This window comes from Oreochromis niloticus, linkage group LG4 (assembly GCF_001858045.2).
Source record: "Oreochromis niloticus isolate F11D_XX linkage group LG4, O_niloticus_UMD_NMBU, whole genome shotgun sequence".
NCBI lineage: Eukaryota > Metazoa > Chordata > Actinopteri > Cichliformes > Cichlidae > Oreochromis > Oreochromis niloticus.
The window spans coordinates 34,973,583-35,000,291 of NC_031969.2; the positions used below are offsets into that span (position 1 = coordinate 34,973,583).

Here is a 26,709-nt window from a genome sequence, read left to right on the forward strand (position 1 = left end):
AGACACAGAGAGGAACAGTCACATGATCTGCTGCACGCACGCTGAAGGATTTCAGGAACGAGAGGAAGAGGAGGCGATGACAGAGCCAGGCCGGCGTGGCTATTGAGCTGTAACCAGCACAGAGCTGGTCCTGAGGATCATCATCACTGAGGCTTCGTTCTGTTAGCGCTCCCGATGGACCCAAACCTGCGGCTGGAATCATACGGCCGGGTCTGCCCAGGAACAGCACGTCCTTCTGCTTCCTGCGCTCTGCGACAACCATCAGCACGGATATTGCTGAATACTGAGCGTCACGTCCAGCTTCCTGTCGTGGCGGGGCTGCTGCAATGTCATTGGTCAGAGATTCTCCCGGGATCGCTGCGTCTCTCTGTGAAAACATAACAAACCGTAAATCAGAGCCAGCCTTTCCTCTCTGTGGGTCTGAAGGAAAAGCAGCCGATTGGAAGCGAGTTACTCCGAGGCCCGACAGTTTGGCTTAACCAGGTTAACCGGCTGCAGGTGAGCCTCAGGTCACCTGTTACACCTGAGAGCTGCTCATCGATCATCGTCAGCTTCTCCTCTGTGTGAACAGAAACATTAGAGCAGTAAACACACAACTGCTTACTGCCAGCAAATCTACCTTCTCATTGTAATGAGTGTACTCAGCTTGAATCTGTTCTGCAGCACACTGAGACAAACTGCACAAACTGTGTTTGTGCAGTTTGTGCAGTTTGTTGAGCTCATAGAAATGCTGCACTCCAAATGACCTGACACTTGAAAACGTCCCTCCCTCTATGCCTCGTACCACAAACACAGCTTACAGACACCTGCACACAGCCTACTTTAAAAATAAACTGAATCAATTATAGACATCAGTGAGGATACCCAGCCCTAACACACACACACACACACACGCACGCACACACGCACGCACACGCACGCACACTGGCTTTACTTCAGTGTGAGTTCACACAGCTTGGTTAGTTCTGGTGGCCTGTAATAACCTTGGGGAGGAGTCAAAACACACGTGGACCCTCAGTACCTGAAACATATCTGAAACATGAGTGAGTGACAGGTGCGAGCGGACAGCAGGTAACACCTACGCGATGATTCAGGTGTAAACATCGTCACGTGGGAAGAAGGTGGGTTCAGGAAGTGTTACCTGTGAATAATCCTGAAACTGATCCGGGAGTAGCGGGAACTTCTGTGCTCACATCCAAACTTCCCGCATTGACTCACGCTCTGTGAGGTCAGAGCGCGAGCCCCGCTGTGTCTGTGACGCAGCAGCACCGAATAAGTTCCGTCAGTTGTGACGGAATGACCGGAAAACCCCGCGCGGAAGCATAAAAATGAGAAATCGGCTGGAATGAACGTTCAGAGAGAGTCCGAGCAGCTGCACAGCGGACACGCACCGACACACGGACACCCACGGACCCGCAGACATGAACGCGTTCACAGGTAAGAGCATGCGCTGTGAGGCAGGAGGGGCTGCTAAAATCTGCAGAAATAAGCATGGAGTTTGGTGGAAGAGTCGGTTCACTTTACAAAAGTGAGCTGCAGAGCCTCACCTGAGCCAGACTCACCTGGGACTCACCTGCGGCTGACGGGGGCAGGTGGGGGTCCGTATGGAGGGTCATTAGTGCCAAGCTGGAGGAAGTGCAGTCCTGAGAATCACACCTGCAGACACTGTATGTGTGTGTGCACAGGTGTGATCCAGATGGTGGATCACAGGACCGCTTTAAATATTCAGACAGCTTGCAAACTTTTCACGTGTCATGCAGCTGAGACATGTGAGTGACAGTATCAGTACCTGCATCAGTACCATCAGCCGCTCCGCTGACTCTGTCCTCCTCCGGGTTGTTCTGGTCCTGCTCAGAGGTCCGGGCTGCTGAAGGTTCAGGAACAGGTGAAGCAGAACCACCATCAGGCTTGCAGATTAAAATGAAACATGATCTGTGTGTTCAGAGTCCCTGAAGATGTTTTCATACAAATCCAGGAAACTGTGAAAAAGTTTCTTTATAAGCTTTAATCAATAATTCCCCCAAAGTTCATTGATGATTGATTATCAGAGTGTGAGGGTGCAGAGGCAGAAACAAATGAATAAGCATCATAGTTCTGACTGTCAGCAGCTTTTTAAGATTTTAATGATTAATTAGCTATCAATGAACAATTAATGATTAATTAATGCTTTATTAACATTGTCACATCTGATTGGACAACAGTTTTTTTCTTTCTGTGCTTGGTATCAGAGATTATCTTGTGGTTCTGTCGGCTCTCCTCAGGGGTCACTCTCTTTGTTTTCCAGTTGTTGCCCTGCTGCACTGCTTCCTGTTAGCAGCACTGGTCCAATCGGCTCCCGTCAGCTCGCCGTCCAACCCGTCGCAGACATTCAAAGAGGTGGTCGAGCGAGTGATGAGGCTGGTGGAGAAAATCCGGAAAGACGTCCGCTCCGTGCACGGCAGCATCATCAACATCGATGTACGCACACGCCCGTCCGTATCACGGCACAGCCGGCCCACCGTGTGCTGTCACACTTTGCAGAAGCTGCAGTACGCTGCAGTGCCAGCAGGGGGCGATACATTGCCCCCGCCCCCACCGGTGGTACTGCACCTTATTGCAGCTTCTGCATGCTTGTCCACTTCAGGTTTGTGAAGCGTGACGGACACGATGGGCAGGTGTGTCTTCTAAACGGTTTGCCGTGGTACTGGGATCAACTTGCTGCTCCTTCTTCTTCTTGAGCTAATACATGCTTACTGTCCTCCTCAGGGTTTGACCCTCGACCCCTCCAGTCAGACCGGACAGCTGGAGATGATGAGGATAACGCTGGGAATCCCCGACACCCCCGTCCTCAAAGAGCTGTCCGAACAGTTCACAGCGGTCAGTCTCCAGCTCGGGTGGTGCTGTGGGTGGTGTTGGAATTCTTTGGTTCCTTTGGGCTCGTTAAAGGTTTCAGTTGGTCCTTGAATGCAATCGGGAGGGTTTAGTGATGTCATAGAGAGCTCTGGGAGTGTATGTCCATTAGTTTGGTCATGGGGGAGGTTCAATTTTTTGGTTCCTTCACTGCCCGTTAAAGAATTAGTGAATCGGTCCAGGTGTTTGTGTCGTGGTCGAGCCTGTTCTGGTGATGTAATGTGATGCGTTTGTGTTTCCCTGCAGGACATGTGTGTGAGCCGTATGCTGGCGGGCGGGCGGCTGTACCAGGGGCTGCTGGTAGATTTGTCTGGCAGACTCGGGGGACTGGAGGCCCTGAGTGCCGAACTGAGAGACCTGGTGACCCACATCAACCAGGTAACACACACACACCTGCCGAGAGCGTGCACTTCCTGTTGTCTGCAGTTGAAACCCTTCATAGTGGAACGTGTCCACTGTCTCACCACCCTATGACATCACTTCCTCAGAGCTCGTGCTTCTTTTGAAACAGGAAGTTCTCAGCTTTATTCAAGTTGTTGGGTATTTGTTGTCTGTTTCAGATGAAGGACGCGGCTCAGCTGAGCAGCGACTCTTCAGATCAGAGCAGCCTGGACTTGACTTTGAATCTCCATGGCAACTACGACGTCCAGGTGGCGGCCCACCTGACGCTGTGCCAGCTGCTCGAGTTCTGTCACGACCTGATCCGCAGCCTCAGAAACATGGCCGAAACACAGATGGCTCGTGGGACGCGCTAAGCCCCGCCCACTGCAGGATCAGAGCTGCTAGCACGATTCAGGGGAGAAACTTTATCGATGGTGGAGTTGTTGACGCTGTTTGTCTCATCATCATCACCTCCTGATGAGCGCCCGCCTCCGTGATGCAGCAGGACTAAAGACTGATAGATGACAGACAGGAAGTTTATTCCTCGTTTTCAGCAGCTGCAGGATCAGCCAACAACGTTTTATTGTGAAGGCGGCCCATTGGAGCTCCGTTTCCTGCTTTGTGTGTCACAGCACGTCGAGGCGCTCTATCATCCTGGGATCAGCTGGGAACACACAGCAGGAATGTGATGAATGTGTGCCCGATCGTTCGGGCGAAGAAGAAGAAGGAGCCGGCTGCAGGTCCGAACCTGCTTCACGCCTGAGGTTATTCTCACGCTTCTCTGCAGCTTTTCTACCTGCAGACGCTGGAGAAGGAAAAAACAGCTTCATCATCTGAACCCGAACTCCACAGCTGATCGACTTCTGTCCCATTTCACAGTTTGAATCAGCTTCAGTGAAACATCTGGAGCCTTCACCACAAACTCTCAGGTCCACTTTTTTACTTTTCACTGTACAGAAAACAATCGAATCAAGTTTGAAAACGTGTCTTAATGAGGTCACTTCCTGCTGTTCTTACTTTAGAGTAAACGCTCCTTCAGTTGAACCTGATGGTACAGCTTTTATTTTGAAGCCGCAGCAGGAAATGGCCTCATCCTGGCAACAGAATGTCATAATGTTGTCATGTTTTTATTCATAAATATTTATTATTTTTTATTTAATTGTTTTTTTCAAAAACAATATTTTGTTCTTTGTGTTTATTTATCATCTCTTTATTTATTGATTATATTTATTGACTATTTATTGTTTTTGTATTTAGACTTCCTGTTTGTGTTATCAGTGTTAACTCTGAAAACTGTTTTTACTGATATTTTTTTTCAAGGACATTTTTTAACCTGCTGATTTTTGTGATTCGCTTCATTTCTTGATGCTTTTGTTTTTACTCGATGAGGATTTTTTTTTAAATTGTTTATGTTTGAGAACTAAATATAATATTCTTAACTGCTGATCTCTGTCACCACGTTAGAGATCAGCAGGTAGGATCTCAGTTCTGCAGAAAATAGCATCAACATTCTTCAGAGCTCCGTGGGGAGAGGAGAAGGGTCTGAAGTCTTTGTGTTTCCCTGATGAGCATCAATAATAAATAATAAATATTGTTAGACAAAACTTGATTCTTTGGTTTTCTTTTGAATGCTGAATTCAGTTTTTGGTATTTAATGATTGTTTTGATCTTTACTCTTTGACCCTGAACCAGCAGTGAGTCTGAAGCTGAGAGAATAAAGACTCCGAGTTTCCTCTCATTCGTTCATGTGCAGCTTGTTCCTGAAAGCAGGAAATGAAGCTCTAGCTGCTCAGACTGAACATCCATGTGATCGCGTGATCATGCATGGAGGCGTTCAGTTCAATTCAAGTTTATTTATACAGCGCCAAATCACAACAACAGTCGCCTCAAGGTGCTTTATACTGTAAGGTAGACCCTACAATAATACATACAGAGAAAAACCCAACAATCATATGACCCCCTATGAGCAGCACTTTGGCGACAGTGGGAAGGAAAAACTCCCTTTTAACAGGAAGAAACCTCCAGAATCAGAGATTAATTATAACTAATGATTCAGTGCAGAGAGGTCTATTAACACATAGTGAGTGAAGAAGAAACACCCAATGCATCATGGGAATCCCTGGCAGTCTACGTCTACTGCAGCATAACTAAGGGAGGATTCAGGGTCACCTGGTCCAGCCCTAACTATATGCTTTAGCAAAAAGGAAAGTTTGAAGCCTAATCTTGAAAGTAGAGATAGTGTCTGTCTCCTGAATCCAAACTGGAAGCTGGTTCCACAGAAGAGGGGCCTGAAAACTGAAGGCTCTTCATGTGCTGATGATCTGAGTCTCTGCTGCAAACACAGAACACCTGAATACCTGTTCAACCAATCACATTCGTTTAAAGTCTCACGGCTCTGATGTGCAGCTGTCACCTTAGAAACGAACAGCAGCACTGAGCGTGCTCAGACACAAAATCATTCTCTGCAAGTCAAATCTGTATTTTACCATCTGACGGTGTCTCTGTAGGTGGCGCTCACAGGGATCGTTTTCTGTGGAAGATTCATATCGTCGGCTTCGTGTGAATGTTTACCCTGATTCCTCGAATACAGACAAGGAGAGATGCCTCAGGTACGCCGAACTCGCAGTGCAGGAAGTCTGAAGCTTAGCAACAGGAGTGATGATGTCAATGTTTCTTCAGGTTGTCACAGAAGATCACCGTGAAGTTATAATCATGCCTCTATGATTAAAACATGGTGGAGTGGTTCACACGATCACTTAGAAAGCTAAAGGCGGCTGCAGGAACAGCTGGATCGTGCAGAGCAGCCAGCCTGCTTTCATGTGTCCAAATACAGTTTTACAACAATTTAAGAGTTTATTTATTAAACACAGACAAGCGGACATGAAGCGCTGTTCATGAAACAAACATGAACAATAAAAAGATTAACAAAGACGAAATAAATAAATGTACCAACGTAAGTAAAACATGTTTTTAATCTTAAAGAATAAAAGCTGCATTCTTTCTATTCTAAATAAAATGTCATTTCTGTATTTGATGTAATTTGATGCCAGACTGAGTCCGTCTCCTTTAAGAGAACTAAATTCAACGTGTTTCTGTCATCCATCTTCTCGGCCGTGGTCACGTTCGCTTTATGTTCCTGCGTTCTTGAATGAAGAACCTTTTATGAGTCGTGTGTATCCGAGCTGCTCAGCGTGTTCTCGTCTTTCTTAAAGCTGTGTTTACTTCACATCTGTGATTTGATCATTGCTGATTTTCTGCGCTGGACTGAATGTTTAGCCGTTTGAAAAAGGACAAACTCTTCCTGGAAGTGTCCTGATGCATGAAGTCACCTGGATGAGTGAAGGAACGTTTCTCCCACTGAAGACGTCCAGATGAACAGAATCAAACCTCCTGGAAGCCGCTGACTGGCGTGTGGTCAGACTGTGCTGCCCCCTGCTGGACACTGTGATCCACCCTTTGTATTCTGGATTTGTGGTTGTTTTTCACCGACTGAAGGAAAATAAACTTGCTTGCATGCATTTTTCTTATATGACATCAGAACTCTTATTTGTGTTTGTGTTGATGCTTTAACCCTGCATCGTGGCTCCAGCTGTGAATCTCGTCAGAAAGAAAACAAAACAACGCTGTAAAAGTTTCACAGATGTATTTATTGAAACAAACATTTTAACAGACTCTCAGAGGTCAGAGGTCACAAATATCTCCAGAGGCTAATAATCTGGCTTGACCGGCGTCGGGACGTTTGACTCTCTCTGACACGAACACTTCCACCTGTGTAAAGTGAAGATTCGACGATGTTTCTTTCTGTCAGAGATTTCAGGTGGAAAACAAGCTGTGAAAGGATTGTGGGAAATATCCAAACACCTGTCAGACCTCACACACCTGAACACAGAGCCTTCGAGCTAAAGTCATTACAACAAACAGAGAAACCACAAAAACTGTTCACAGAGCAGCACCGACACGCCGCCCCGGGCTGAGACTCCACGACCCAGAAACAAAACAGAAAACCTGCTGTGACACTCATTTAGGAGAAAAAGCACACCTTGTACAACATTTGGCTTGCAGAAGAAGAATCACCAGAGGGAATCAGAGCAGCTGCGTGTGGAAACCTGCTGAGTTAATGATCTGTCAGCGTTCCTGCCAGCCAATCACAGATGCTCACTGATGAGTTTAAACATCAAATGGAGGAAAAATAGATGAAAACCACTTTGTGGCAAATGAAACACTGTGCCATCATCGCCTGACATATTTCACGGTCTCCATAACAGTAAACTTCAGTTTAAGTTTTCCAGGCCTGGAGATGTCTTATGGATCATGGAATTGCAGCTTTTCCAGGAATTGTTTGTCATGTCAAACCTTCCCTGCGGCAGAAATCCTGTTCTCTTCATCGTGCAGCTCTCCTCTCGCCGTCCTCTGCCTCCCTCTGGTGGCGGGGCTCAGTTCCTGCGCTGTTCCTGGTCCTTCCGGCGCTGCTTTTCCTTCTGTTTCTCCAGCTTGTCCAGAGCTTTTTTCTCCTTCTCTGCTGCACTTTGGACATCTTTGATGCGGCGCTTCAGCGCGCTGCGATCAGACGAACTGAGCACGCCCAGACCCTGCAGAGGACGGGAGGACAGCTCCAGTTATGGTCTCCAAACAGTTCAGCATTGTAATTCACTTTAAGTGTAACCTTTGCAGGCTGTGTCAGTCAGCCTTATCTAAGACTACAGCTATGACAGAGTTCTTCCTCCTCATCCTCACCTTCAGTTTGCTGCCGTCCATCTGCAGCAGCTGCTGCCCATCGATGTCTCTAGCACTGAATTCCGGGACGTACTGCTCCATGTTGAGTCCTCGGAGCCACTGACACACCTGCTGAGTCGTCCAGGATGAGTGGGGTTCATCGTAGGGCTGAGGAGGAGGAAGAGGAGGAGGGAGCACGGTGAGACACAGGTGAGCAGATGACAACGTTTTGGTGTTTGAGGTGGTGAGTATGTTACCTCATCTGAGGACTGGGACAGGGTGTGGTATGGATGGGAGGACCTGGAGGAAGAGGAATCAATGGGAGGAGAGGTGGAGGAGGAGGTGTGAGGAGGAGAGAACTCCTCACTGAGAGCCGACTCCTGTGGGGAGAACACAGAGACGTTACTTCAGTGTTATTACACTAAAACTACAACCGCAGCTACGAGCATCAGCACCGAGCTGACAGCTGGTCACGTGGTTGGTTGTCTTGGTAACAGTCCCCCTCAGATATTTGGTGTTCTTCACCCTGAGTGGTTGTTGCCTCCATCGCTCCCCTCAGTATGACCTGCCCACTTCGCATTGCTAGCGATTATCTCACCTTCTGTCCTGTTTGTTATTGGTCGCGTCCTGTTTCAAAAACAGCTCTCAGAAACACAGCGCTGCGTCCATCTGCAGTCATCTATATTTGACCTCAGACCTCAGCACGTGTGAAAACATAAAGGAAGAGCACGCACAGACACCACTCTATCTCAGACACAGCATGAAAGGTGGGTTACAAAGTGGCTTGCAGATTTACAGCAGCATGTTCAGGCTTAAGAACAGGAAGTTCAACTTGACGATGACTATGCTGGCCAAAGGAGCCGATACAAGAACAGGAAGCTCCTGACCATGCATGGAGGGTTTCACCCCAAGTCCAGCATCCTGAGGCTGTACACTAAGCAGAAGGAAGGAGGCTGGGGACTGGTGAGTGTCAGCACCAGGGTCCAGGATGAGACAACAAACATCTACAAATACATCAGGAAGATGGCTCCAACCAACCATGGAAGGACAGGCCCCTGCATGGTATGTACCACCAGCAGATAAAGGAGGTGGCCGATATCCAGAAATCCTACCAGCAGCTGGACAAAGCTGGACTGAAAGACAGCACAGAGGCACTAATCATGGCAGCACAGGAACAAGCCCTGAGCACAAGGACACATGGTTAAACAATGACATATAAACCCTGCTTCCAGGTCCTACACGGCACTAATGTGACTGAATGCTTTGTATGTCGTTCTGTTTAATCTGAACAATGTCACGTTTTCGGCCTCTCTGGGTTTTATCAGTGCACTTCACAAGCAGCAGTTTAAAGCTCAGTTTTTAAAACCTTACGATGTAACTACAGCTCAGATCGGGTTGGAAAAGAATCACTCGAAGGCTTAGAAACATTTGAACGGGTGCATGAAGATGAAGATCAGGAACTGTGTACTGTGGATGCATTATTTTATCCACTCATTTTACGCAGCTTTGACCAAGATGGCAGCAGCATGTCTCCTTGTTGAATGTCTGCTTTGAATTTGTGGGGGTATTTTTTTGTTTTTTACTATTTTAAATGGATTTTAGTTTTTTCCAACAAGCTTTTTTAAGAGTATTTTAAACTATTCGGTAAATTCTTGGAAAGTGGTCTATTTATTGGGACCTCTTCTACTACCAGAAGTTGTCTGCACCACACCAGGGCCTGTGCTGCTAGCATAAACCAACTGAGCCTCACCAGGGCCTGTGCTGTTTGCTGAGGACATCTGCATCTGTGTTGCTAGTGGAAGACATCAGCACCACACCAAGGCCTGTGCTGCTAGGAAGCTCATCTGCATTACATCGGGCGCTGTGCTGTTGATTGGAGCCCTCTACACTACATTGGTGAATGTGCTAGCAGAAGCCCTCTGCTAGCAAGCCACCAGGACCTGAGCTTCTGGCTGGAGCCTTACTTGCCATCCTAGGTTTGTGCAGCCTATTTAATTCAGCATCAAAAATCATTGTGTGTTTTGGATAATGGCTTTTTTATTAACTTTACTTTGCTTATTGGCTGTGGGGGACTTTGGGACACTCAATTTTTCTAAGATGAGCACATTTAACAGTGTCCCCATTCTGCGAGACATGGTCCCCAGATCTACATGCGTCACTGCTGCTGTACATCCTGTACAATTTCCAATGTATTTGGAACAGGACATGAATTTATCATTTGAGCTACACAAAGATTTACCTCACCTTCAAAACCTTCTTGCTTTGTACGATTACAAAATTAGTTATGAAAAATTCTGCTTTGTTTCAACAAAGCAGAGACTTCTGATCGTCTTACTACTGCTCTTATCTGGTAATGTGCAACCTAACCCAGGCCCTGAGCTGCAATGTAGTCAGACACCATCTGAATTTAAATCCTCACCTGGGCTGAAGATAGTTCATCTTAATGTGCGCAGTTTGTTACCCAAGATGGATATGATCAAGATCTGGGTTCAATCAACAGATGCAGATATTGTCCTCATTTCTGAAACTTGGTTGTCTAAATATATATCTGATGAACATGTCAGCATGGCTGGATACAATATCTATCGCACCGATAGGCTTAAGAAAGGTGGTGGTGTTGCTGCTTATGTTAAGTCAAAATTTGATGCTACAATAGTTCTATCAGAATCCATTTGCAAACAATTGGAATTTTTGGCTCTGAATGTGAATATTGCAAAGGGTCTTTGCATAACAGTTGCTTGTTGCTATCGACCCCCTTCTGCCTCCACAGAAGCTCTGCGTTCTTTAAACCTTTTGCTGTCCAGACTAAATTATGGTGAGCTTGTTTTAGCTGGTGACACTAACTGGGATTGACTCAAAAACTGTTTCAGATAATTTTAAATCTTTTTGTGATTCTATCAGTCTTACCCAGCTGGTCAATTTACCCACTCAGCAGAATCGCAAAAGCCCCGAAAAGTCTACCTTGATTGACTTGATTTTGACAAATGTTCCTCATAGATTTTTCATCCTTGGGTGTCTTTTGTAACGATTTAAGTGACCACTGTGTTCTTGCTGCTATTAGAAATACTAAAGTGGCCAAGTCACAACATTGTATTATTTTTAAAAGAACTCTTAAACATTTTAATGAACAAGCATTTTATCATGATTTGTCAAACTATGACTGGAAGAAAATAGGATTGATCCCTGATGTAGAATTAGCGTGGGCATTCTTTAGGGATGGGTTTATGCAAATTGTAAATAAACATGTTCCATTAAGAAGATATCGGATAAAAGGTCGTGAAAACCCCTGGTTCTCCCCAGAGCTGGCAGATATCATTCATGAGCGTAACCTGGCTTGGGCCAAAGCGAGGAAAACAGGCTACCCCAGTGATTGGCTTCTTTTCAGACAACTAAGAAACAAATGTACTTCCTCTATTAAGAAAGCTAAATCAGAATCTTATCTGTCTGTCACCACTGAGAACCTAAATAATCCACAGAAGTTCTGGAAAATCATTAAGTCTCTTTCATTGAGTAAAAGCTCCCACGCTCTACCCACCTATATTTTTAAGGATTCTGTTCCTGTTTATGACAGGAAGGAGATTATGAATTGCTTTAACAAGCACTTTATATCTTCTGGCTCTTTGTTTGACTCTCTGAACCCAGTCTCTGTAAAATCTGGCACAAACCCTCCGGTGTACACTGGTCAGCCATTTAACTTTGTTCCTTTCTCTGTGCAGGAGGTCTGTAAAGCTCTTAAAGTGTTAGATCCTAGAAAATCTCCAGGGCCAGACTTACTAGATCCTTACTTCTTGAAACTGGCAGCTGATTTTGTGGCAGAGCCTCTCACAACACTTTTCAACCTCACACTGGATACGAATAAAATTCCCTCAGTATGGAAATCAGCTTTTGTTGTTCCTCTACTAAAAGGGGGCGACCCAGCAGTGTGAACTAATTACAGACCAATATCTAATCTATCTGTGGTGGCCAAAGTTCTTGAAGCTCTTGCGTGCGAGCAGTTAAAGGAGTTTTTACACACCAATGCCATTTTATCTGAATATCAATCAGGCTTTAGGAAGAATCACAGTACTATCACAGCTGCAATCAGAGTGGTAAATGATATTACTATTGCACTTGATAAAAAACAACACTGTGCATCCCTTTTTATTGATTTGTCAAAAGCATTTGACACTGTTGATCATTGTATTTTAAAACTTAGACTCTTCCTGTCAGGACTCTCTGAGAGAGCAGTGGCATGGTTCTCAAACTACCTCAGTAACAGGTCTCAGTGCATAAAATCTGACGGTTTATGTTCTAACTTTGTTACAGTGCACAACGGAGTGCCACAGGGTTCTGTATTAGGTCCCCTTCTATTTATCATTTACATAAACAATCTTGGTCTAAATGTGCCAGATGCAAACTTGCACTTCTATGCTGATGATACTGTTATTTACAGCTGTGGTTCAACTCTTGTCCAAGCCACTGACTCCTTACAGAAAGCCTTTTTTGCTGTCCAGCACTCATTACTTCAGCTTAAACTTGTTCTCAACGCAGACAAAACAAAGCTCATGGTGTTTTCTAAATCAAGGAAATGGGCCCAAACAATCCCATCGGTAACCACTCTTGAAGGTAATAAAATAGAGTTGGTTCACACCTATAAATATCTGGGAATCTTAATTGATGACTCGCTCACCTTCAAACCACATGTAGTGAATCTTGTGAAAAATCTGAAGTTAAAACTGAGATTTTATTTTCAAAATAAGTTGTGTTTCTCTTTTAATACAAAGACGCGGCTTGTTGCTGCAATATTTTTGCCTGTGCTGGATTATGGAGATATTCTATATATGAATGCTTCTGCTCAGTGTCTTCGAATGGTTGATACTGTGTATCATGCTTCTCTGAGGTTCATCACTAACCATAAATTTCAGACTCACCACTGTGAGTTATACTCTCAGGTAGGATGGCCTGCTTTGGTAAGTCGGAGCAACTCTCATTTATACAGTTTTATATATAAGGCAATACTTGGGTTGCTGCCTTCTTATATATGTTCCCTGCTTGTAATGAAACATGCTGGTCGGTATTCTCTTCGTCCACATGGTTACTTGTTGCTTTCTGTTCCATTTGCCAGAACTGAATTTGGTAAAAGAGCTTTTGTCCATTTAGGCCCCTCTGCTTGGAAAATGACTGAATTAATTTCATTAAGTGCTTTTAAATCTAAATTACGAATCCTTGAGGCCAAGTCCATAACATGCAACTGTTTCTATTAGATTGATTGTCATTTTAACAGATTTTTTATTTTTATTTGAACTTTATTGAATTTAATGAATTTTATTGTTTTTTTTTTTATTTTATTTTTTATTTTTTTAATTTATTTTTGCATGTGTGTTGTTGCTGCCTGTGTTTAATTGAGTAATTTCTGTAACTGTGAGACACTTGCTGCTGCCTATCTTGGCCAGGTCTCCCTTGAAAAAGAGGTTTTTAATCTCAATGGGATCTTCCTGGTTAAATAAAGGTTAATAAATGATAAATATTTCAGGCGTTCCCCCAACTGAAGTTTACAGCATCTTTTTCCTGCCGTGTAAGTGCATCAGGAGCCCTCACCTTAACTTTTATTGTGGGGAAAAAAGTTCATGCTCCAGCTTCACTGTGTGAATCTGTTTATGTTATGCTAACATAGCTGTGTAGCTAGCCACCACCTAGCACATATACCAGCCAGCCCAACGTCAGTAACCCTACAAACGTCACTGCTGTTTAGTTTTCTGTCTTCATTTATGTTGGACGTGATAGCAGAGCTGTAGATTTTAGTTTTTCATAAATCTCTCAGTCAGAACATGGTGTATCATTTTTAGATAGAAAATAGTGAGCTAACTTCCTGCTAACCTAATGCTGTTAAACTTCATAAATCCTGTTTTTCATGGATGTTAACTCTCAGTTTTTAAATGGTAAATGGCCTGTATTTGTATAGCACTTTACTTAGTCCCTAAGGACCCCAAAGTGCTTTACACTACATTCAGTCATCCACACATTGGTGATGGCCACAGCCACCCTGGGGCGCACTGACAGAGGTGATGCTGCCGGACACTGGCCCCACTGGGCCCTCTGACCACCACCAGTAGGCAACGGGTGAAGTGTCTTGCCCAAGGACACAACGACCGAGACTGTCGGAGCCAGGGCTCGAACGGCGAACTCCCAACTCTTGAGCCACGATCGCCCCAACTCCCAGTGATGATGCTGTGTTTGTTTGAGTTTAGGAAATTAAGAAGATTATGGACCAGAAACAACTAATGATGTCAGACTTAACCAAGTGGTCGGCATAGTATACAGAAACATCTGTGCCGAGTATGGCCTGGAAGTCCCGAGGTCAAAATGGGAGACGAATGGGAATGAATGGATGAGCTAAGATCCTGTGGGACTTCCAGATACAGACGGACAAAATGGTGGTTGACAATGACCAAGGGATTGTTTATTTATTTTTTTTACAGTGGTGTGGCGCATGTTCTCCCAGTGTTTGCGTGGGTTCTCTGCGGATACTCCGGCCTCCTCCCACACTCCAAAGACATGCAGATAGTGGGGATAGACTGTCTCGATGCATGCTTAGTCATCCAGGTAAGGAAATCCCCAAAAGTTGATTCTGTTCATCTGGACGGAGAAACCTTTCATCATCATCACGTAACATCTTCAGTCTCAGGTGACTGCAGGTTTCCAACCTTATAAACATCTGCACAATGACTTAAACTAGCACCACTGGTGATTGATCACTGATCAATAGTCCTTGGTCATTGGTGATGACAATTTGCACACACACACACACACACACACACACACACACACACACACACACACACACAGCCTATCAGAGCCATTAGCAGCTCGTTCCTCTGAGCTGTGATGGTGAGCAGAGAGAGAGCCTTAACGAGATAACAGGGATGAGAGAACGACGTCCTCCAGGCTGCAGAACATTTATCATCAACCACAGCTGTGTGATCATGTGACTGTCTGTCAGCCAACACGAGTAAAATCAATACTACAAATCCGTCCACAGAGAAACACACACACACACACACACACACACACACACTCTGTAACCTGACACTGTGTGCACAGCTAACACAGCTACAGTCAGATGGAATATACTAAGCGTGTGCTGCTGTGATGTTTTGTGGGAACGTTGTTCGTGTCCTCACTCAGAGACTGCTCACGTTTCACTCTGAAATGTTTTACTTGCATCCACATCAAGTGTTTTTAATGAATAACCCACTAAAACAGCTGACTGCCAGCAGAGAACTGAGCCCTTCGTTGTGTTTCAGGGCGACGCCCAGGGACAACCCTGCTGAGGTCGCTTTATTTTATCTTCAGTCTCATTAAATCAAACAGCGACTGACTGAAGACGCAGCTGCTCTAACAGAAGCTGATGGATATCTTTGATTGTTGATAGCTTGTCCTTGAGCGCTGGTCCTTCCTCGGCTCAGATAATCCTCACCTAACTGCATGAACAACTTTACAAGCCAACAGCACTGCTGACTGACCGCAGCAGGCTGAGCCACGACGCTGTTTTCCACCCATCAGGCGTGATCGAGGTGTGTCAGCTGAGGCAGCTCTCACTCTGGACAAACTAAAGAGAACCTTGGTCAGCTTCAGGAGGTTCTTGCTCCTCGCTCCCTTTCTGTAACAGTCTGATTGTGTGGTGTCTCTTTAGGACAGCCTAAGTTCATGTTTAGTGATGTCACAAGTGTGCTCCACTGCCCTCTGTAGAGCGTGGGAGAAACATACTCGCACATGGACCTTACGGGTTGTATGAACACTGCTTGCTTCATGTATGATGAGACAGCAGCTGTAAGGTTGGTGAACGTGTGTTTATTAAAGGACAAGCACTGCTGAATTCCCAGTGTGGTGGTGAGGTTGTGACTGTCCTGCAGACAGTTCCTGCTCCTCTCACGTCACAGTTCACAGGCTGGAAAATCCTCCTGTGTCCTTCTGACATCAGGCCCAAAGCAGCCGAGGAAACCACTGGTTTAAAACCCTCCAACATCAAAGAAAAGCTCTAACATAAACCTGTAAGCAGCTTAATTGGACATAAAGTATCTGAATTTCCGGAGCAGGACCACGCCTCCAAACACGCTACAAGCTGTTCGTTCTCATTTTCGTGCCCCACCCTTTTTTACTTCGTCACTTCTCATTACTATACAGAGATCTGCCAGGCCCGGGAGCTGCCACCAGTCTCCTCTGAGGCCTTCCCAAACTGCAGCTCACTTCATGTCTAAGCCATTCACCTTTATCTACTTAAAAACGCTGGCAAACCTAAGATGAGGACGTGGGCCGAGCGAGTGAAAAAAGCAGAAGAACTTCAGCCGGCTTCTGTGCATGCTTGCATTGTTCATTGATGATGAATAAAAACAAATCTGAAAAAGAGAAAGGTCACTTACAGCGGTGGCTCTGAGGAGCCTTTTCATGGATAACAAAGAAATCCTTCGTTTTATGGAAACGGTTGGAACAACATTTCTTGGTTTTGAGTAAACTGAATCCAAGTCCCTGAAACAGGAAGTTTATAAAGATTTTGATGGTTGCAGCATGAAGAGTTTTCTGTCATGGATGATTGGACCCAATTCTTTCCAACTTTAAGGGTTCAAAATCTTTATTTAATGTGACAATATGTAGAGTTCATACCCAGAAATATATCATATGAATTTCCTTTGTTAAAACTATTCCCTGATGTTACCAGCCCCTTCTCTGTTTCTGTGTTTTGTTGGTTTGTTTTGCACTTTCGGGCCACCGTACACAACGTTGCGTTTGTCTCATACCTGGGAGTGAGACTTGCGCGGTCTTGGGGAGCTCAGCGGTGGAATTTTGGGGGAGCAGGGGGGAGTACCGGAGGAGGAGATCGACCCCCGTCCTTCGGTGAACCAGGAGAAGGAGATGAAGGATCCGGAGGAACGGGACGGACTCTCAGACGGCTCTCTGAGGACAGAGGACAGCGTCAGGACAGGAAACGCATAAAAACACACGTTCATCCTCTTAAATGATGCGTGTGGTGGAGCCACCTGCTGCCCACAGAGAGCCTGTTGGATTTATCTTTCCTCACTCTGATGTATGAACGCCTCAAAGTCACCCTGCGAAGACACAGGGACAACAGTCAAAGGTGCAGAAACATTGGTGCTGACTGGACCTTGGATGAAGGATTTACTGATATGCAACATAAATGACCTCATCAGTCACCAATATTAAATATAGTCTAAAACACCTGAAAAGCTGAAGTCAGAGCTGATCGGGACTGGGAAAGGCCGCTGTGACTGGACGGTTCAATAAATGGTTCATCTTCCGGTTTTTTTTATGTCTTTACCTTCAGGTTACTGTAAAGTGATTGGGTCCTCACAAATACACAAAGACCAACATGTGTGTGCGTCTCACCCCAGGTCCAGGAAGCGTCTTTTGGTTTTCTTGTCAAAGATGACGGTCGGACTGCCGGGGTCAGCTGGACTCGTGTCTCGACTCGTATCAGAGACCAACACTGACACACACACACACCGACACACACACACACACACACAGGATCAGATCTCACAGGAAGCGAGTGTTTGTCATACGTGTGTGTTTGCAGGTGTTTGCAGGTGTGCACCTTCACTGTCGGGCCTTCTGTTCCTCCTCATGTAGACAGGTGAGCAGTCGGAGGAGGGACAGGATTTAGATGGGGAGCTGCTGGGAGTAACCAGGGCCTCTTGAGAAGTTGCATTGGTCAGCTGATGGTACCGCCCCCGAGGCGGACCAGCCAATGACAAGCCTCCATCCTCTGGCGAGCGACGGACCTGAAAAACGAAAGGACGATGAAACTTGTTTTCTTTTACTTTTTAAAACCTGCTGTGAGCTCGGTGATCTCACCAGCGACGTGTCGAAGGAGAATCCAGGGCTTCTAGCTGACAGCAGCGAATCAGGGGAGGGGGAGGAGCCTCGCATCGCCAGGTGGAGGGGCGAGCGGGCAGAGTGCAACGGACTGTCCTGGAATGACAGACACACCAGATTTCATCACACACCAGAAACGGAATAACAATGGAATAATCTCAGGAATTTAACAAAATACTTTAAAATTAAAAACTAAATTAATAATTTTAAGTTCCTGTTTACACTGATGACATCACTGGCTGTGATGTGCATGTAAAATGTTATGATTTCAACATCTTTGTCATTTAATTCTCTAAAATATTTAGATGGGGCTCCTTGCATCTCACTGACCTCCACCTTTCTGTCGAGGCAGTCGTCGCCCTCCGTTGAGCTAATGCTGTCACGGTAACGGGACCTGGAGGGGCGTTGTCTCCGTGTTTTGACAGACAGCTGGGCGCGGCCTTTCTGGATGCTGTTATCCAGCAGCTCTGTCTCTGGGATCGCCTCGTTCAGGTCTGAAACACCCACACACATGTAAGAGTGTAAATGTGAGGCAGGGGAGGCCTGAATGAACTTTGACCCTGTTACTGATCAAGAATGAGCCGTTCAGGAAAAATATTCAGGTTTACTTCTTCAAAAAAAAAAAGTGTTATGGCTAAAAGACGACCTGTAGAGAGAGGTCGCCCACTGTTTCAATGACATCATCAGGACCCAGACGGTAAATCAGAGCAACTGAACTTGCTGTGAGGAGCTCCTGCCGGAAGTTTCACACTCATGTTCAGACAAACCTCTGTGGATCAGAATGAACCTGAAGGAGACCTACACACAGACACACTCTCAGGCAGCTTCTGACTGTGTTTACACTGGTTTCAAAGTGGATTTCTAGAGCTTTACTCACAGCAGCGGAAGGTGTTCACCATGAAAATGCAGTAAAAGAATGGTGGAGGATGAATAGATGATAGGTGGGTGACAGGTGGATGGATGATGGATGGATGATGGGTGGGTGACAGGTGGATAGATGGGTGGGTGACAGGTGGATGGATGGTGGATGGATGATGGATGCATGATGGGTGGGTGACAGGTGGATGGATGATGGATGGATGGTGGATGATGGATGGGTGGGTGATAGACTGATGGATGGATGGATATGGATGGTGGATAATGGATGGTTGACAGGTGGATGGATGATGGCTGGATGTGCATGGGTGGGTGATGGGCTGATGGTGGGTGAAGATTTCAAGCTGCAGTTTTTTGTGATGATGCTGAAGCCTGTTCAACATAATCAGCTCCGCTTCCTCCTCCCACTCACACCATCAGGACTCCATCAAATATTCAACACACTGACCATCATGCTGGAGCCTATCCCAGCTGGGAGAGAGGCGGGGCACAGCCTGGACAGGTTGCCAGACTATCGGAGGACTAACACAGAGAGACAGCCAATCATTCACACTTATGGGCAATTTAGAATCACCAGTTAACCTAACCTCACTGTATCCCACTGAACTGTGTTAAATACATTTGGTTATCTTTTTTAAAAAGGAAAAATATCACCATGTCAGTTCTTTAAAGCCTATAGCACATTCAAACAACAGAAGCTGACCCAAAGTCCCAGGCACATTTACATCCCAGGTATCCAAACAAACAGTATCAATACGTAAGAAAACTTTGTTAACTAATTATTGTGGATGGTTAAAACACAACACTGTTGTGCTGGTGTTCATTAAAATGGTGTGTTCATAAATCATGACACTCCCCTACATAAGCTCCCTTAATTGGTAAAAAGTATCGGTATCAGTATTGCTATTGGCAATACTGCTTTTAAATTACTTGGCATCAGATCAATACCAAAATTTGGAGTATTGCACAGCAGAAGCACCGAGGCAGTGATTGTTGTTTTCCCCGAAACAGTCGCTGTGGCTGAAGGAAAAAAGAGGACATAAAAAGTTTGATATTAAAGACTAACAGAAGAAAAATATCTGAACACTGAAAGAAAGACAGAGGTCATTTCTGGAGACCGCTGGGAGCACTGTGAGAATCATGTTCTTTGATTTCTCCAGTGCCTTCAACACTATTCTTCCCTCGGTTCTGAAGGACAAGCTGGAGAACTCAGGAGTGGACCATCACCTCACTACCTGGATTTTGGACTACCTCACCAACCGACCACAGTATGTGAGAACTCAGGGCTGTGTGTCGGACAGGATCGTCTGCAGTACGGGGGCCCCACAGGGAACGGTTCTGGCTCCGTTCCTCTTCACCATCTACACTGCAGACTTCTCCCACAACTCCACCCAGTGCTTCCTGCAGAAGTTCTCTGATGACTCTGCAATAGTCGGCCTCATCACTGATGGGGACGACAAGGAGTACAGAGGACTGACTCAAGACTTTGTGGACTGGTGCCAGCTGAACTACCTCCAGATCAATGCCAGTAAAACCAAGGAGCTGGTAGTAGACTTCCGCAGGCACAAACATCCTCCACTGCAACCACTGAACATCCAAGGTATGGACATCGAGGCTGTGGACAGCTACAGGTACCTTGGTGTTCATCTGAACAACAAACTGGACTGGACTCATAACTCAGACGCCCTCTACAGGAAAGGGCAGAGCAGGCTGTACCTGCTGCGGAGACTCAGGTCGTTTGGAGTGGAGGGCCCACTCCTGAAGACCTTCTATGACTCTGTGGTGGCCTCAGCCATCTTTTATGGTGTGGTCTGCTGGGGCGGCAACATCTCTGCTGGGGATAGGAAGAGACTGAACAGGCTGATCCGAAGGGCCAGCTCTGTTCTGGGATGCCCTCTGGACCCAGTGGAGGTGGTGAGTGACAGGAGAATGGTGGCTAAGCTGTCATCCCTGATGGACAACATCTCCCACCCCATGCAGGAGACTGTGACAGCACTGAGCAGCTCCTTCAGTGGGAGACTGCAGCACCCACGGTGTGGGACGGAGAGATTTCGCAGGTCTTTCCTCCCCACTGCTGTCAGACTCCACAACAAAGACTTTAACTGATCAAACACACAAACCCACACATGTGCAATAAGACCGCTATATGTGCAATTCTTCTTCTGACGAAGTTGTGTTTTTGTATTTTCCTACTCAGTTGTATATAGTATTTGTATTTCTATTTTATTCTATTGTATATATTATTCTATTCTATTTTATTCTATTGTATATGGTATTTTATTTTATTTTATTTTATTTTATTGCATTCCAGTGTTTTCTAATTTCTGCTACATAACTTTGCACTTTTGCTGTAACAAAACAAATTTCCCACCTGTGGGACTAATAAAGGCCATCTTATCTTATCTTATCTTATGTGAGCTGACACAACATAAAAATCTGTGAGTGGGGGTCTATGATCTTTGTGTTTGCAGTGTTAGATCTGCTGTGAAATCTGGTAGATTTTTAAAAAAAAGGTACGTTTACCTTACGTTTGGATTAAAAAGGTTAAAGCCAGCACATTTTCAGTTTTATAATCAGCATGGTTTCTCTACTTTCTGTCAGTGATGCTGGTGACAGTTATCGCACATCTTCAGTCCGTCTTGACATGATCATAGAGGCTTCCTGCCTCTCCTCCCCCACACTGAACTGACTGCAGTTTATTTCCCAGGGGGTAGAGAGAAGGAGTTAAAGTGATGACGAGGGGAGGGGGAGGAGAGGAAATGGAGGATTTGGTGGAGAAACATTCAATCCAGGTGACAGAGAGGGAGAAAATAAAGATTTAATGGAGCAGAGGATGGAGGAATGAAGGTGGGGGAGGGATCAGGGGAGAGAGTAAATGATATTAGAGGAAGGTGAGGGGGTGAGGAGGGAGTCATCACATGATATTAGAAAAAGGGGGGAACAAAGAATAAGAATCCTTCAGCCGGTTTCATGTTTGATTCTTTAACTCGGATTTTGATCAAACAGGAAACAGAATTCAGAACCAGAACAGGGTCCATCCAACCAGGGTCCATCTGTATGTTTGCTGACAGTCCAACAGATTCATTTCCTGTGTCTTTTATTTGTCTGCCGTATGAAACATCTGTGGAGGAGTTTAACCTCCAGGAGGAGGAAAAAACTTGCTATGGGACAAAAGGTCTGTTTAAGGACCGCTCCACTCCTGTGTGTGTGTGTGTGTGTGTGTGTGTGTGTGTGTGCGCGTGTGTGTGTGTCTGTGTCTGTGTGTGTGTGTGTGTGTGAGAGACTCACCGAACACGCTGTCGGTATCGTCGAGTTCGGCAGACATGGCTCCTCAGCTGTATCTGTGCACAGGGAGAGACCAAATCATTAAGATAAATAAAGAGGACTCTGTCCGCTGAAGAGCACCTGTGATGGGTGCAGGAGGTCAGCTTTATGGTCTGACCGACACGTTTGTGGGCTTCAACATAAAAACTAATGTGCTCTACATAAATACAGTTATGAGCTGAGTGTGTCAGTGTGTGCTAAACTGGTGCTGTGCATTAACCGATGTGAGACAGGTGAGGTCAGACCAACCCAGGTCTATCTTTCTTTACTCTGAGTGTTTCACAGTTTGATAAAGTTCTGGACATGAAGAGAGTGCTCCAATTACCACGGGGACCTCCGTTACCTTCACCCTCCACATCCTCTCCAGCTCTTCTCTGAGCCCTTGGTATTTCTCCAGCTTCTCGTGTTCCTTCTTCCTGATGTTGCTGTCATTGGGAACCGCTACATCGATCACTACGGCCGTCTTCATCTGTTTGTCACCACCACTACGTCCGGTTGGTTAGCCACCACCATTTTGTCCGTCTGTATCTGGAAGTCCCACAGGATCTTAGCCCGATCATTCTCCACCAGCCTTGGGGGCGTCTCCCATGTCAGCCACCTCCTCTAGCTGCTGGTGGTACATACGTGCAGGGGCCTGTCCTTCCATGATGGTTCCTCCTCTTTCCTTGGTTTCTGCTGCCTGAGGTATTCACTGAGCATGCAGTTGGCTGGGGTCATCTTTCTGATGTACTCGTGGATGTTTGTTGTCTCATCCTGGTGCTGACACTCACCAGTCACCGACCTCCTTCCTTCCGCTTAGCGTACAGCCTCAGGGTGCTGGACTTGGGGTGAAACCCTTCATGCATGGTAAGGAGCTTTCTGGTCTTGATGTCAGTGGCTTCTATCTCCTCCTTTGGCCAGCCTATTACCCCAGCAGGGTACCTGATCACGGGCAGGGCGTAGGTGTTGATAGCCCGGATCTTGTTCTTACCGTTCAGCTGACTCCTCAGGACTTGCCTGACCTTCTGCAGGTACTTGGTGGTTGCAGCTTTCCTAGCAGGGTCTTCATGGTTTCCATTCGCCTGCAGGATCCCCAGGTACTTGTAGCTGTGCTCTATGTCTGCAATGTTGCCCTCTGGTAGTTCAATCCCCTCAGTTCTGACTACCTTCCCTCTCTTTGTTACCATCCGACTACACTTCTCCAGTACAATTGACTTTCCGATGTCATCGGTGTGGATCTGTTCATCCATGTCCTGTTTGTATGGTAAATGGTAAATGGTCTGTATTTATATAGTGCTTTTCTAGTCCCTAAGGACCCCAAAGCGCTTTACATATCCAGTCATCCACCCATTCACACACACACATTCACACACTGGTGATGGCAACCTACGTTGTAGCCACAGCCACCCTGGGGCGCACTGACAGAGGCGAGGCTGCCGGACACTGGCGCCACCGGGCCCTCTGACCACCACCAGTAGGCAACGGGTGAAGTGTCTTGCCCAAGGACACAACGACCGAGACTGTCCGAGCTGGGGCTCGAACCTGCAACCTTCCAATTACAAGGCGAACTCACAACTCTTGAGCCACGATCGCCCATATATATACTGTATACAGCTTGATGTCATCCATGTACAGGAGGTGATTGACAACTGCTCCACTCCGTAGTCGTATCCGTAGCCAGACTTGTCAGTGATCTCACTGAAGGGATTCAGGCCTATGCAGAACAGCAGTGGGGACAGAGCATCTCCTTGGTAGATCACACACCTGATGGAAATTGTGCTGTTGGCCTCATCCCCGCTGAGTTCCTGATGAACTCTTTTAGGGTCCTGTTCATCTTGTATAGTTCTAGGCATTTCAGGATCCAGGTGTGGGGCATGTGGTACTGTTATCAGCTTGTTCAGCCAGTAGGTGTGAACCATGAACCATGTCACCTGAACACACACCAGTTTGTGTGAAGCAAGTCTCTTGGTTTCCCGCCCTACCTGCTTCACACCTTACTGTAAACTGCCTCACTGAGAGCTGGAGAACATCACTCGATGATGCCAGAAGAACCACATCATCTACAAGAAGCAGAGATCCTAAGACCACTGAAACCAAAGTGGGGTCCTACTGTCCCACGTCCACACACATATCCCCCACGCGTCATACCAAAGGACTTCAGCAGTCACTGGGTCATAATGGCTACGTCCAGTGTTTATTATCAACACAGGTGGCTGTAGCTGCTAGCTTCACCTGAACTGGACCTCTGAACACACACACACACACACACACACACACACACACAGACACACACACACACACACACACACATATACACACACATATACACACACACACTCACACACACATATACACACACACACTCACACACACACACACACACACACTCACACACACACACACACACACACACACACACACGAACACACACACACACATGAACACACACACAAGCAAACACACACACAAGCAAACACACACACACACACACACACACACACGAACACACACACACGAACAGACACACACACACACACACACACACACACACACACACGAACAGACACACACACACACACATGAACAGACACACACACACACGAATAGACACACACACACACATGAACAGACACACACACGAACAGACACACACACGAACAGACACACACACACACGAATAGACACACACACACACATGAACAGACACACACACGAACAGACACACACACGAACAGACACGCACACACACGAATAGACACACACACACACACGAACAGACACACACACACACGAACAGACACACACGGATACACACGAACAAACACACACACACACACACACACACACACACACACACACACACTGATGTCAAAGCTCTGTTAGGTGTCTGCAGGCTGGAGCTCCGGCAGGAAAATGCACCGTCAGCCTGAGTCAGGAGGAGGGTGGAGGTGTGACAGGAGAGAAGACATGCAGAGATGGAGGCTGAGAAACGGACAGCCGTGATGAAGACAGGAGGAGAGGAGGAGGAGAGGAAGAGGAGAGGTAAACAAGAGGAACAAACATGAACTCACCTCTTCGTCTCTCTCCCTCTGACTGTTGTCATGGCACGTCACCCTCTCTCTCTCTCTCTGGACTGCGACTCCCAGGGTTCCACGGGGCTTCGCTCCTGCCCAACAACAGTCTGGGCTCAGGCAGAAGATTGTGGGTGCTGTAGTTTCCTGTTTCAGGAAGCGTAGGTCTGCTGCAGGCAGAGATGCTGGCTCACCGCTACTCAGCACAACACTGCAGCCTCCATCTGAGAGCGGAGCAAGGACAGCTGAGACACACCGAGGAGGAGGAGGATAAAAGAGAGAGAGGGATGCGCAAAAGCAGGCAGAGCAGAGAGGCAGAGGAACATGACGTCATGTCTTCAGCTAAAAATCAAAACAGAAATCAGATTCATAAAATCATTAAGGAAGAAAGAAATGATGGACAAATAAAACCTTAAAATCAAGACGATGATGAAAAATCTTTTATTAATGTACAGAAAACCGAGCAGAGAGTAACAGCATCATTGTTGGGGCAGATATGAAAAAAATACATTTTCTGATTAAAATTATAAAATTTTCACCCCAAAATGTGAAATTTATTACAAAATACAAAAACACACCTTAGAGCAGATATGAGCTCAGATGATAAAGTCGTAACTGTATGAAACTACATAGAGTTCAGGCTCCAATCAGAAGCAAAAGTGCAGTATTTCAGAGATGGTGCAGGAATACGTGTGGTTGGTGATTGGTTTAATGGGAATGTTTGTATGTCTTTTGAGCAGGTCCAAAAGAAATAAGGAATACATCAAATGGATTTTTTTGCATTTTTACAGACCCGTCACGTACTTCAAGTTTTGATATTTTGCACAATACAATGCAACTAGGACCCATGGAAAATTCCTTTTTACAGTTAAACGCAGACAAAAGTACTATAAGACAGTTTTACAATACACTACAAGGCCATAACAAACATAATATTAGAAACCTTATCAGGAGTTGGGAGGGAGGCCTCCAGTGTCACTGTGATGATCATGCCTGGAGTGAGTGCCTACTATCTGAGCATTCTTTATTTCTTAATAACAGATTTAAAGAAACACAATATAAAATTTTACACAGACCGTATAGTATGAATAAAACTGATCCGAGTAGGTCAGCACAATGTACTAAATGTAAATCTGCAGCGGGGTCCTACTTGCATTGTCTTTGGACTTGCTCAAAAAAAAGCTAAATTCTGGCTTTGTGTAACAGAAGAATTAAAGGATATATTTAAAAGCAGAATACACAAAGATCCAGCTCAGTATTTATTGGGGCTGCCAACTCTGAACAAATTTCCAGATAAAAACAAATATAAACTACTATGTAAATTATTTTTCTTTTTCTTTTTCAATTAGATCAATGAAAAACTACCAACAGTAACTCAGTAGTACAAAGAAATCTTTACCAATGGAAAGACTGAGTGCAAACCTGAGTGGTAATGACGATATCTTTTTGGATATATGGCGCCCTCTAGTGGATTACTTACCTGATGATCTGAGGGAAACTATAGTGAGAGGGGCAGCCCCACTCCAACGGCAGGTTGGGTTTCCCAGGTCGAATGGGTGAATGGGTGGTAGACCAATTATTTACCATACGGTATTAGTTTTCCTTT

General features: G+C 45.7%; 2 protein-coding genes across 2 annotated transcripts; one reads left to right on the forward strand and one right to left on the reverse strand.

The window, feature by feature from the left end:
• Positions 1-1,031: 1,031 nt before the first annotated feature.
• Positions 1,032-4,874, forward strand: LOC100706535 (uncharacterized). Its single transcript, XM_003442419.5, has 5 exons — positions 1,032-1,437; positions 2,285-2,457; positions 2,746-2,856; positions 3,136-3,267; positions 3,450-4,874. The coding sequence occupies exons 1-5, from the start codon at positions 1,422-1,424 to the stop codon at positions 3,642-3,644; spliced, it is 627 nt and encodes a 208-aa protein (XP_003442467.1). The 5' UTR covers positions 1,032-1,421; the 3' UTR covers positions 3,645-4,874.
• A 2,022-nt stretch (positions 4,875-6,896) lies between these two features.
• Positions 6,897-25,506, reverse strand: samd14 (sterile alpha motif domain containing 14). Its single transcript, XM_003442418.5, has 11 exons — positions 25,104-25,506; positions 22,018-22,070; positions 18,184-18,347; positions 17,833-17,949; positions 17,573-17,759; positions 17,365-17,464; positions 16,998-17,066; positions 16,758-16,914; positions 8,241-8,363; positions 8,005-8,151; positions 6,897-7,859 (listed from the first exon to the last, which is right to left on the reverse strand). Exons 2-11 carry the CDS (start codon positions 22,052-22,054, stop codon positions 7,704-7,706), a joined length of 1,257 nt encoding a protein of 418 aa, XP_003442466.1. The 5' UTR covers positions 22,055-22,070; positions 25,104-25,506; the 3' UTR covers positions 6,897-7,703.
• Between the last annotated feature and the right edge of the window lie 1,203 nt (positions 25,507-26,709).

Excerpts from the sequence above, each read along its gene's own strand:
- LOC100706535 (XM_003442419.5), top strand. Across the intron at positions 2,458-2,745 it reads GCAGCATCATCAACATCGAT|GGTTTGACCCTCGACCCCTC; the intron begins GTACGCACACGC and ends TGTCCTCCTCAG. Across the intron at positions 2,857-3,135 it reads TGTCCGAACAGTTCACAGCG|GACATGTGTGTGAGCCGTAT; the intron begins GTCAGTCTCCAG and ends GTTTCCCTGCAG.
- samd14 (XM_003442418.5), bottom strand. The coding sequence starts at position 22,054 with ATGTCTGCCGAACTCGACGATACCGACAGCGTGTTCG. Across the intron at positions 17,950-18,183 it reads GCCTCGACAGAAAGGTGGAG|GACAGTCCGTTGCACTCTGC; the intron begins GTCAGTGAGATG and ends CTGTCATTCCAG. Across the intron at positions 17,760-17,832 it reads TCTCCTTCGACACGTCGCTG|GTCCGTCGCTCGCCAGAGGA; the intron begins GTGAGATCACCG and ends TTCGTTTTTCAG.